Source organism: Magnolia sinica, chromosome 1 (assembly GCF_029962835.1).
Source record: "Magnolia sinica isolate HGM2019 chromosome 1, MsV1, whole genome shotgun sequence".
Lineage (NCBI taxonomy): Eukaryota > Viridiplantae > Streptophyta > Magnoliopsida > Magnoliales > Magnoliaceae > Magnolia > Magnolia sinica.
Window position 1 is genome coordinate 20,878,506 of NC_080573.1, and position 12,195 is coordinate 20,890,700.

Consider the following 12,195-nt stretch of genomic DNA (forward strand, 5'->3'; position numbering starts at 1 on the left):
AGAAACTCGCGGACTTCATTTCAAGTAACCAAGCTCAGCCTCGATGCCTGAGAGAGTCAGGAGTACTGGGAATGAACGATGATGAAGCGGTTGGAGCGCGTTCGCACATCTCTCCTCTCTTCCCTCTCATCTACAACACAAACGGCTAATGGAAGTGGGGCCCCTTGTTCATCGTCGTCTTCCCTGATCATGGCGGGCCCCATTCCTTCCCTCAATCGCCCAACACCAGCAATAACTCAGAAGTGTCTTCTGGAAAACGGCAGCAATGGCTATAGAAACATGCATTACTTCTCTCGCGATCCCTTCTTCCATCATTCACTCGTCGTCCGTTTCTCATCCACAACGACAACAACAACAACATCTGATGAAGAAGAGATCAGCGACGAGGGATGGGAAGACGAAGAGGATGAAGAGACAGAGCCCCAGGTTAGTTGGTTGGTGCTGTGGATAGGTGTGACGGAATATCTCCGTCCGTCTCCTGCACTTCTCGTACTAAGCATTCAAATCCTCGCTAGGGTTGCGCTCACATGGTTCCTAGTTATCGTGGGGCCGACGTGGTGTGTTCATGACATCAGACCCGTCCAACGGGCGTGTCTTATCATGAAGGGTGGATGCCCCAAATATCAGGCGGATCCAAGAATCAGGTGGGCCATGTCATAGAAAATAATGTAAAATCGCCCCCAAAGAACCTTCAAATCCAAGTGATGAGGCCCAAGCGGCCTGATCTTTTGGGCGCCCCATCATCATGGTGGGGTTCACCTATTGGACGGGTCGGATGTCATTGATGCATAATGTGGTCCCCACAACTTGATTTTGGGGATTCTGGGCGGTTGTGCGTTGTTTTCCATTGTGTGGCCCACCTGATATGTGGGTTTGGGGAGTGGATTAGGTGTTACCCTTACCGTGGGGGCCACCTTGATGATTTGCTGTATATCCATGCTGTCCATCTGTTTCTCCTGCACATTTTAGGATGCTGTCCCTAAAATTAAGCAGATCCAAATCTCAGGTGGACGGTCGACCACACCACAGGAAACAGTGGTGATTGAGTGCCTCACCATTAAAAATGCCGAAGGGCCCATCACAAGGTTTTCTTAATGTTTATTTGCCATCCAACCTCTTGATAATGTCAAGAAGACATGAATGAAGGGACAATACAGAGATCAGCTGGATCCAAAACTTTTGTGGCCCACAAAAAAGTTTTTAATGGTCATTCATCACTGTTTCTAGTGGTGTGGTCCACCTGAGATTTGGATCTTCTTAAGGTTTGGGATTGCATTGTAAAATGAGGTTGGAAAAAACAGATGCACGGTGTGGATATACAACAAATACATCAAGGTGGGCCCCACACGGTTAACAGCTAATCCGCTTCTGTGGGGTTGGCCCTTTTTTTAAAAAAGTTGGGAGCACATCATGCAGGGTCCCAAATGTTAGATGGGCTGGACCTCATGTAAACACCATATCGACCATACAATAGCTAGGTACCAGCAGCACCATGGGAGCACTTCCTGGTTATTTAGATGCTATTCTACTTTTATCATCATCATTGCTGTCATTCATCATCGTAGATCGGCGATGGAGGGGATGGTGGTGGGGTTGTGCTGCGGGGTGTCCCGTGGGGCCAACGCACTCTATCTGAAGCTCAGGAGGTCCTCCACCTCCACTTCAGCAATGACATGAGTCTATTTTCTTTCAAGACTTCTCCTCGTGGATACATTTATGTCCGCCTCGATAAGCTTTCCAACATGTAAGAAGTTTGATTTACATATGCATGTTTTTATGTTTGATTTTAATTTTCAATAACCTCCTTTGGTTGTCCGTTTTAGTTTCTGCTGCCCATTGCTTTGACTTCTTAAACTCGATCTTGGTTTGTGGGAAATGTAAGGAAGATCTGCCTAATTCTGTTTGTAGCACATATTCATGGGATAAAATTCATGAGATTCCTGGAATTCCAACTTGCTATGTCTAGATGTTATGGTTCTCAACCTTCCATGCTGTTTTTCTTTATGCCGCTGTTAGCCGATGTCCTATGGAAATGAGTGTTAGCACCATCTTCCGGTACTTAAATCATATGGGGAGCAATTGCTTTCATAATCTTGTTAGATTTGGTAGTAGAGACTCTTTTCTAATTTGTTTCAATCATGCATCCTATGTAACAAATGTAGGATAAATGGGAAAGAGTGAAAGAAGAGGAGAATCACAAACTTTTGTTTAACCCACACAATTTAAAGACATCGATTTTTTAGTTATCTGACTTTACAAGAGAATAGTTCTCCATATACTCACTTTTTTATTCCAATATATCATTCATTATGAATTCAACATGATGTTTCATGCTTATGTTAGGGCATTCCTTCCAAGTGGCACACTGCACTGGCACCAGGGTGCAACTAGATATGGGAAAGGGTTCGCTAGGGCGTTCCTTGCATACAATGTGCGGCACTGCCACTGGGTGTAGCAAGGGTTGGCTAGGGCGTCCCTTAAAAGTGATGTGCCACAATGGCACCTGGTTGTGGTGAAAAGTAGGCCAGGGTTCTTGCTTGATTTTGGACAAGTGCAAGTAGAGAAGTTAGTCCAAGAGCATGGGATTTGTCTTGCCACATGGAATGTAAGAACTTTGACATGTAAACAAGGTATTCAATAACGGTAATGGTGGCCTTTAAAAAATAAATCAATATTTGCGCGTAACGCGTAACGGTGCCTACTATTACCGTTACATAATGGCCATAACCGTTTTTGCATACTTTGCATGTAAGAGTATGGAGTTAGTGGATATAATAAAGAGAGTAAGAGTTAATATAGCTTGGTACAAGTGACTAAGTGGAAAGGGGTAAAAGTTAGGGCCTATTGGATTTGCGGATTTTTATTTTTATTTTTTGAGGAAAATGGTGTTTTCTAGGAAACCCCATTTCTAGATTATGGTGAGAGATGAAAAGTTGTTTCACTTGATTGTTTTTCAACAAGATTTTCTTCAAATATTTTCTTCATTTCCAAATCTGTTGTTTGGAGAAAATGAAATTTTCATGAAAATTTTTACTTGAAGACGGAAGGTGACACATGTGTACACTAAAGATGGATTATGACACATGTGTTACACTGTCACAAGTGACACATTGACAGTTGTGGGATGATGCTTGAAGATGGACAATGTCACATGTTGACACGTGTGGCGCATGTGGAGCACTTAAAGATGGATGACAGCACAGGCTGCACAATAGAAAATGTGGTTCATTTCCAAATGTGGGGTGCTTGAAGGTGAGGGTGGCACATTCGGGTGTGTGGTTGTTGACACACTTGACAATGGGTGATTGTACATGTTGCATATATGGCACATTGGCATGTGTATATCGCTTTAAGATGAATTGTTGCACATGCGGGGCACGTGAATGGACATTTAGACATGTGGCACACTTTAAGGTGGTCGGTGGCACATGTTTTGTATGTTGCACATTGGCACATAGCACAAATGCGAAGCACTTAAAGATGAACATTAACCATGTGGCACATGTGGCACATTTAGGGCGTTTGAAGATAAGGATGGCAAATGCTGCACATTTGAGGAACTAAGATGGGTAGTTGCACATGTGAGTACAATGTGGGGCACTTTATAAAAAGTGGGATCATTTCCTCTAATTTCCCTCAATTTCTTGGCATGACATTTCTTGAGTCTAGGAAAAGAAACGACAAAAAGGGCATTTTTTTAAAAAGGAACGAAAGGGACATGGAAATGGCGTTTTCAAGAAATTTACAAAAACAAGGGAAACATCAAGTGGGATCATTTCCTCTAATTTCCCTCAATTTCTTGGAATGACATTTCTTGAGTCTAGGAAAAGAAACGAAAAAAGGGCATTTTTTAAAGGAATGAAAGGGACATGGAAATGGCATTTCCAAGAAATTTACAAAAACAGGGGAAACACCATTTTCTTGAAAATAACGTCTGACATGGGTTGTCCATCTTTGACTTTGTGCGTAGGTCCATAAGATGTGTAGATACCATCAGACCCAGTGGGCCTATCCATCCTTTCAAACTTTACTAATTTAGATATAAATCACGTCTTAAAGATTTGCATCTAAATTTCAAATCCCAAAAGAAAATAATAACCACTGAAAGATTCTAAATCTTAAAATATTATCCTAAAATAACCAAAATTTCTCAAGTATGGACTGTTTTACATCCAACCCCCACAACTGAAGGGAGTCATCTAATTGTGATGGATAAGCCTGGATGCATCGGTAGCAATTTGTTACTTATTTACATATCATCTTTTTACAAGATTGGCATTTTGAATTTGAGTTAGTGGCCTTTTGTTGTTTGGCATATCAATTTCAATTATCCATTACCTCTGTAATTTGATAAATTATTAATTAGAATGAACTAATTGTTTAAATTTCAAAACAATCTGAGTTACTTGGATTTAGGTTTTACATTATGCATGGTGGATATGTTGCAAGAAGGCCATTTTGGTAGAGAGATTTTGGGTCTTATAGTTGCTTGGGATCATAAGAGTTGAACATGGCTAACCTCTTCTTTTCTCATGAGCATGCCTTTTTGTTCAATTTGAATTTGGATTTCATTTAGTTAGGAAGTAAACGCAAAAGGCATAAATCAATGTTTTTGTCTCAATTTTTTGTTTTGATAGCTTTTGGTCCCTCTTATGAATCAAATCTGGATAGTTCACCAGAATAGGTGTGATTTGAACCAAACTATTTTTTGGGTTTATCGAGTAGTTTTCGAGAGAGTTATTGTTTTCGTAGGTTTCCATCAAAATACGGGATTAGATGGTACTTATTGTGGTTTTCAAGAGAAATCTTAGGGTCAATTTGTTAAGTGGGATAAGAAAGGAAAATGAAACACTTTTCCCATGATAGGATGCTTCACTATGTTTGATTAGCAAAGAAAATAATGGATTTCATATAACAATCATTACTCTTATCCATAGTCAAGTTCTCTGGCACAAGATACCCGGTAATCATTGTCTCACAAATATGAGAATTTCATTTACTATTCAAATGAAAACCCTAAAAATGAAATCCATGATAATCTAATTCAAATAGTGCTGACATAAATCATCATTTGATAATTATTACTTATTCTTTCCTTTCTATTTCCACTAATCAATGGAATATTTAGGAACCACACTAGGGTTTTTAATGAAGGCATTTTATTTGTTATCAATGGGTTTTCCAGTTGGCAAAACAATGCCATGACTAATCACATTTGGCATTACCAAGGTCCTTCCTGGGTGATTGCTTTCGGTTGGCTTGTAAGGAAGGGTTTCAGTACCAAGGTCCTTTGTGGGTGATTGCCTTTGGTTGGCTTGTAGGGAAGGACAAAATGTTCATTATCAATCATTTGAGAAGTACTAATAAGACATTTACAAATTATTATCTACAAATCATTTGAGAAGTAGTAATATGACAAATACAAATGTTTGTATTATCTGCCTACAAACAACATGGTGGAAGCCTTGTTTATGCATTATGATTATCAGGTGATGAAAGTGGTGGTTGAGAGTTGGAATATTATCCAAGGATGGCAAAAGTGTGTGTGTGTGTGTGGAGAGAGAGAGAGAGAGAGAGAGAGAGAGAGAGAGAGAGAGAGATGTGCACATACATCTAGTTATACATTAACTAGCTCCCTAATTTAGGGATTTATTAATGCCAATAAATGTTCCTAGATAAGAGAAGGGTTATCTAACGAAACTTTGGAAATAGAGGTGGTAGCTTGAGTGGGCCTCACCTTGTTATTAATGTTAAATCCACCCAAACCAGCAACCGTGTCACCCTATGTTAGACCCAGGTCCTGAAAATTAGCCCCATCGGTGGTTTAGATGGACCATTCGATTGGAAACAATGTACAAGGAAAATCTCACCCTCCAAACTGTTGCCCTTGGTGTGGCCCACTTGAATCACGTATGGGCTTGCTTTTTGGGCCTAAACCCAGCTTTTGATGTGGCATCTAATGGTTGGAGCGGATTTTGTATAATCATTATGATGGGTCTTGAAAAAGATTTAAGAGTGGACGTCTCTCTTCTAACTATTTCCCTTAGTGTGGCCCACTTGAATCATAGGTTAGCCTGATTTTTTGGATATGGGCCCAACATGGGATTACACATCTGATGGTTGAAGTGGATTGCACATACACATTATGGTAGGCCTTGTAAAAAAATCAAGTGTTGGCTTTGTTAAAATTCGAGATCTCAAGTCCAATGCATTGGACTATAGGTTAAGGTGCAATGCATTGGACCATAGGTTCAGGTCCAACCGCCAGATAACTTCCAATCTTTCATGTGTATATGACATCCAACCTGTCTAATAGGTTGGCCATCATGAGCATCACCTTTTGAAAAACTCTACAACATCGACTCATTTAGTGGACTAGATTTGTGTTTCTCAATTTACTAATGTCTGAATGTTGTTTTATATGGTGTGGACCGTTTGGCTAGACGCTATTGACCATTTCACTAGGCGATCCATGTGGTGGTGCCAACCTGTTGAAAGGGTTGGGTGTCACATGCACTTAATGCTTTGAAAGTTATCATAGGGATGGACCATTACTTGTGGTCCAACCCATTGGGCATAAGAACTCTTTTGGGGAATATATCACTTTTTTTTGGGAATACAGTGATGTGGGAGAGGGAGGACCACCCTTGATTTTTACGGGGCCCATTGTGATGTGTATATGAGATCTACTCTGACCATTAGATGTGTAATCCCATGCTGAGCCTAGAGCTAAAAAATCAGTTTGACTCGTGATTTAGGTGGGCCACACTAATGAAAACAATTTGGAGAGAGACGTCCACCCTTGATTTTTACAGGCCCCATCATGATCAGTGTGTGAAATCCACTCTAACCATTAGATGCCACACCAAAATTTAGGTGAGGGGTCCAAAATTAGGCCCATACATGATTCAAGTAGGTCACACCAAGGGAAGCAGTTTGGAGGGTAAACTTTTTCATGTACACTGTTTCCAATTGTATGGTCCAACTGAACCACAGATGGGGCTGATTTCCGAGCCCTCAGTCTAACATGGAGGGACACTTGATGGTCGAGATAAATTTAACATTAATACCACGGTGGGGCCCACTTGAGCCACGACCCTCTTTTCCAAAGTGACGTTAAAGAACCCCTTCTCTTATAACATTTATTAGCATTAATTAATCTTAAATTAGGGGACCTAGTTGGACATACAACTAGTTGTGTTTTAGCATTTCTCATATATATGTATGTATGTATATCGTGGTTCGCGTGGACCGCACGATTGGAAACAACGTGTAAGGAAAAGTTCACCCTCCAAACTTTGTCTTTTGGTGTGGCCCACTTGAATAATTTATGGGCCTAATTTTTGGACCCCACATCTAGATTTTGGTGTGACATCTAATAGTTGGAGTGAATTTCACATACCCATCACAATAGGCCTTGTAAAAATAAAGGGCGGACGTTTCTTTCCCAACTATTTCATTGGTGTGGCCCACCTGGATAATAGGTCAATCTGATTTTTCGGTTCTCAGACCAGTATGGAATTACACATCTAATGTTCGAAGTGGATCTCGCATACACATCACGGCGGGCCCTGTAAAAAATCAAGGGTGAGCATGTCTCCCACCTATTACGAGAATACAGTGATACATTACCAAAAAAATGGAGTTCTTAAGTCCACTAGTTGGACCACAAGCTACACTACACCCATATAATAACTTTCAAAGTACTAAGTGCATTTGAAATCCAACCCTCCAACAAGTTAGTCCCACCATGAGGATCACCTAGTGCAATGGTCAATAGTATCTACGCATCAAAGTAGTCCACACCATATAAAATAATTTTCAAACATTGGTAAATAGCGAAGCAAAAGTCTGGTCCACTCAATGAGTGACTATTGTGGAGTTCTCCAGAAGGTGTTGCTCATGATGGGCTAGCTTATTAGACAGATTGGATGTCATCTATACAAAAGGTTGGACATTATCTGTTGGTTGGGCATTAAACTGTAGTTCAGCTTGTTGGACTCAAGACATTCTCATTAGAAAAAAGGAATGTTAACAGAGTCCTATCTTTGATTTTGTTATGGGGCCCATTATGATGTATGTGTGAGATCCACTCCAACCATTAGATGTGTAATCCCATGTCAGGCCCAGAGTCAAAAAAATTAGGCTGACTTGTGATTTAGGTGGGCCGTACCAAGGGAAATAGTTGGAGGAGAGATGTCTACCCTTGATTTTTATAGGGCCCACTGTGATGATTATACGAAATCCACTCTAACCATTAGATGCCACATTAAAATGTAGGCAAGGGGCCCAAAATTCAGGTCTATTCATTATTCAAGTGGGCCACACCAGGGGAAACAGTTTGGAGGGTGAGAATTTCCCTGTATACTATTTCCAATCGTGTGGTCCACGTGAATCAAGGATGAGGCTGATTTTTAGGTCCTAGGTCTAACATGGGTCGAGGCACTTGATGGTCCAGGTGGGTTTAACATTGACACCGCAGTGGGGCCCACCTGAGCCACCAACCTTGTTTGCAAAGTGATGTTTAAATCACTCTTCTCCGCCAACATTTATTAACATTAATTAATCCCTTAAATTAGGGGAGCTAGTTGGTTTTCTCAGAACAAGTGGGAGATAGATGCCACCCTTGGATTTTTTAAAGGGCCTACTGTGATGTGTATGTAAGATCCACTCCGACCATTAGATGTGTAATCCCATGTTGGGCCCATAGTAAAAAAAAAAAAGAAAGAGGAAACAGTTGGGTGAGAGATGTCCACCCTTAATTTTTACAAGGCCTACCACGATGAGTATGTGAAATCCACTCCAACCATTAGATGACACATCAAAAGGTTGGCCTAGGTCCCAAAAATCAAGCCCATGTGTGATGGGTCACACCAAAGGGAACTATTTGGAGAGCAAACTTTTCCTTGTACATTGTTTCCAATCGTGTGGTCTACCTGAACCACGGCAGGGGATAATTTTCGAGCCCCGAGTCTAACATGTGATGACACACTTGATGGTTAGGGTGGATTTCACATTAACACCACAATGGGGCCCACACGAGCCGTGATCCTTTGTCCAATCTTATGTGAAATAACTCTTCCGTGGAACATTTATGTCGCATCTCTTAGACTAGTTGGACATCCAACTAGTTCTGTATGAGCATCTCTCTCTCTCTCTCTCTCTCTCTCTCTCTCTCAATATATATATATATATATATATCTAGAGAGAGTATTATATCGCCTTACCTTTTTGGCTAGCTTTTGCCTTTATGGACATCTTGCAACAAAACAAGATCGTATAAAGTTACACTACAAAGGGCTAGGAGCATAATTACGAGTGTTTGGATTGTGGGAAAAGAAAAGAAAAACAATGAAAATTGTAATAATTATCCAATGGTGATTTCCCATGGATTTGAAGGGCACCATCCAAACATGGATTTTCATGGATTCGATTTTTAGGGGTCGTGTTTGGATAGTTAGTGGGAATCTCACATTCCTTTCACAATGGTTACGTCATATATTGTACATGAGAATTTGACTATGGAAAAGGGTAATGATTGCAACATAGAATCCAAATATTTTCTTTGCTATTTGAACGTAGTGAAAACATCAAGTCATGGGAAAAGTGCTTCGTTTTCCTTTCTTTTGTTTTCTTTTCTATTCTCACCATCCAGATAAGTGCACAATTGTGCAGTGGATCTCGAAGTCCTTGTTAGAAAGGTGAATATTGGCTTTCCTTCTTATGGTGGTTGAATTGTGGACCGCCAAACCACTCCAACATTTTGGCTAAGCTTCATGGTTAGATCCTCAATATTGTAGTAGTTGCATATGTGGAATTGGAGAAGACAGAGAAGAGAAAGAGAGAATTAGAGGTATCATAACCCCTCATCTTTCCCATATTTATAATGATAGGAAGTTACAAGAGATAAAGATACAATCAACAAATGAGAGTTATAAGGATAACAACCAATAAGATAATTCTTGCGTATAGTGCTTTGTATGAGCACCATATTATTATGCCCATACTATGATGCCACTCGCATAATAGATGCACAATATGGTGCGTATACCTCACACATGCCCAGCTTTCCCAAAATGTCTCTAATCCAATATTGCTAGAAGCCTTCGTGAAGGTGTTTGCCAATTCTTTTGACGACATAGTTACCAATTTCCTCATCACCTTCTCTCTAACAAAGTGAAAATCAACTTTAATATGTTTTGTCTATTCACGGAAGATTGGATTGTTGGCAATATGAATGGCATGTTGATTGTCATGGTAGAGAGGAGTGTGAGCCTCAATTTCTGTTTCTTGAAAAAGAGAATGAAGCCATAGGATCTCACTAGTTGTTTTACTCATTGCCCTACACTTAGCTTCTTCAAATGAACCAGTCTACTTCTTGCTTTTTCATATCACTAGACTTCCTCTTACGGAGGTGTAGATGTGTTACATGTGTAGTAGCTGTTGCTTGACATCCTGTCATTTACGATTGTACCCAATCATCATCATAATAGCCACTCACATTCAGGAGTAGGTCTAGGGCTTGTTTGGATTTGCATATAGTATTGTACTGCATTGTATATTGGTACTGTTCAAGTAAACGCCAAACAAAATTTAACATCCTTCTAATTTTGTGAAGGAGAGGTGAGTGTTTGGATCAGATTACCCCAAGAAGAGTATACAACCTTGAAGTACTAATGGGTGTTTGGTTAAGGAGTACATGGGCCACGTCGTGTAAGTTCTATAACGAGAGTTAGGTCGTCCAGAACCATCATACTGTGGGACCGGGCGCAATAACTCAAGCTCCAAACTACTGTCCAGGAGACGAAAGAATGTAAAAATAATAATAATAATTAGAGGCAAATGGCAGAAGAAGACAAATTTGCAAAAAGAGAACCACAGACTATAGTATTTAGAAGCAAGTTATTACCAAGAAGACAACGTCCTCCAACGTTCCATTGCAAAAGAAAAAAAAAAAATAACAAACTTCGACTCCTAAATATGAACATACTTCATGCACTACAACAAAGACAAAAAGCCCTAATGGCATGTCTACATAAAACCCACAACCATTACAATTCTACATGGTAAACTAAACTCGTTCACTTTCTCAACGACCAAATAAACCCTGTAATAGCAGCATATATCAACACACCAAGCAGAACATGCAGTAAAGCATTCATTTTCCCACAAAGCAGAATTTCATCAATTCCTTCCACTCTCTCTGCATCACCTTCATGAATCCTTCTATTCATACTCTCAACTGTAACGTCTTCCTTGACACGATCAGCATGGCCACCCACGCACATTACAATGCCTTCAAAAGGCGTATGAGGCAAACTGTTGCCCTGGTTCGTTCTCCTCCCTAATCCTTGATCAAGGGTGGCATAAATCATGGACATTGTGATGTCAGTAACCAAAGATATATGCAACCATTATGAAAAAAAAAAGTGTCACATTCCAAATATTCTGCTGTAAACCTTGTACTTGTTCATCCCTTTATAGGGCCTTGACCCTTTGGAGGGGAATCTTATCAATGAAAAAGGAGGTTCTTAAAGGTGTTGGGTTCGATCTAGGAAAGGGAGATAATATTCGTTTTTGGGAAGATATATGGGTGGGAGATGTGCCCTTGAAAGAAGAATTCCTGAATATATTCCTCCTCGCCCCTAATCAAGCTATTTCTGTAGCTAGCTGCTACTCTATCTCTGGCGGGAAAATAGAGTGGAACTTGGTTTGCAGAAGGAATCTTCAAGATTGGGAGATAAATGAGTATGTGGACCTTCTTGATCGCATTTACAGAGCTAAGCCAGATCAGCTAAGTGCAGACAGATTAAGCTGGAGGTCGGACAAGTCCAGCATGTTTTCTGTTAAATTGTTATACAAATTGCTGGATAGCATTTTGTATCCCAAAGACGATCATCTGACAAATCACACATGGAAACATTCGGTCCCTCCTAAGATAACTTCTTTTGCTTGGTTGGTTGGCAAGAAGAAGATTCTCATGGTCGATAACTTGAGAAAAATGGGGATGATTATAGTTAATGTCTGTCTATGTTGTATGATGGATGAAGAATCGGTCGATCACCTTCTTGTTCATTACCCTTTTATCCCTCGAATTTGGTCAGAACTTTTCTCTCAATTCAGAGTTAATTGGTGTTTGTTTGGTTCGGTGGATCATCTTCTAAAAACATGGCATGGGGTCGGCATAGGCAAGCA

At 40.3% G+C, this 12,195-nt stretch overlaps 1 protein-coding gene across 6 annotated transcripts in view; it reads left to right on the forward strand.

Moving 5' to 3' along the window:
- Nucleotides 1-12,195, forward strand: part of LOC131242627 (uncharacterized) — a 46,895-nt gene continuing 34,700 nt past the window's right edge. For all 6 annotated transcript variants that reach the window (XR_009169673.1, XR_009169669.1, XR_009169671.1 and 3 more), the window contains exons 1-2: nt 1-426; nt 1,566-1,744. Coding sequence is in view for 1 of the 6 variants with exons in the window: in XM_058241397.1 (XP_058097380.1) it covers nt 79-426; nt 1,566-1,744 (527 nt within the window). In the remaining 5 variants the exon portion in view is untranslated. The remainder of the gene's footprint in view (nt 427-1,565; nt 1,745-12,195) is intronic.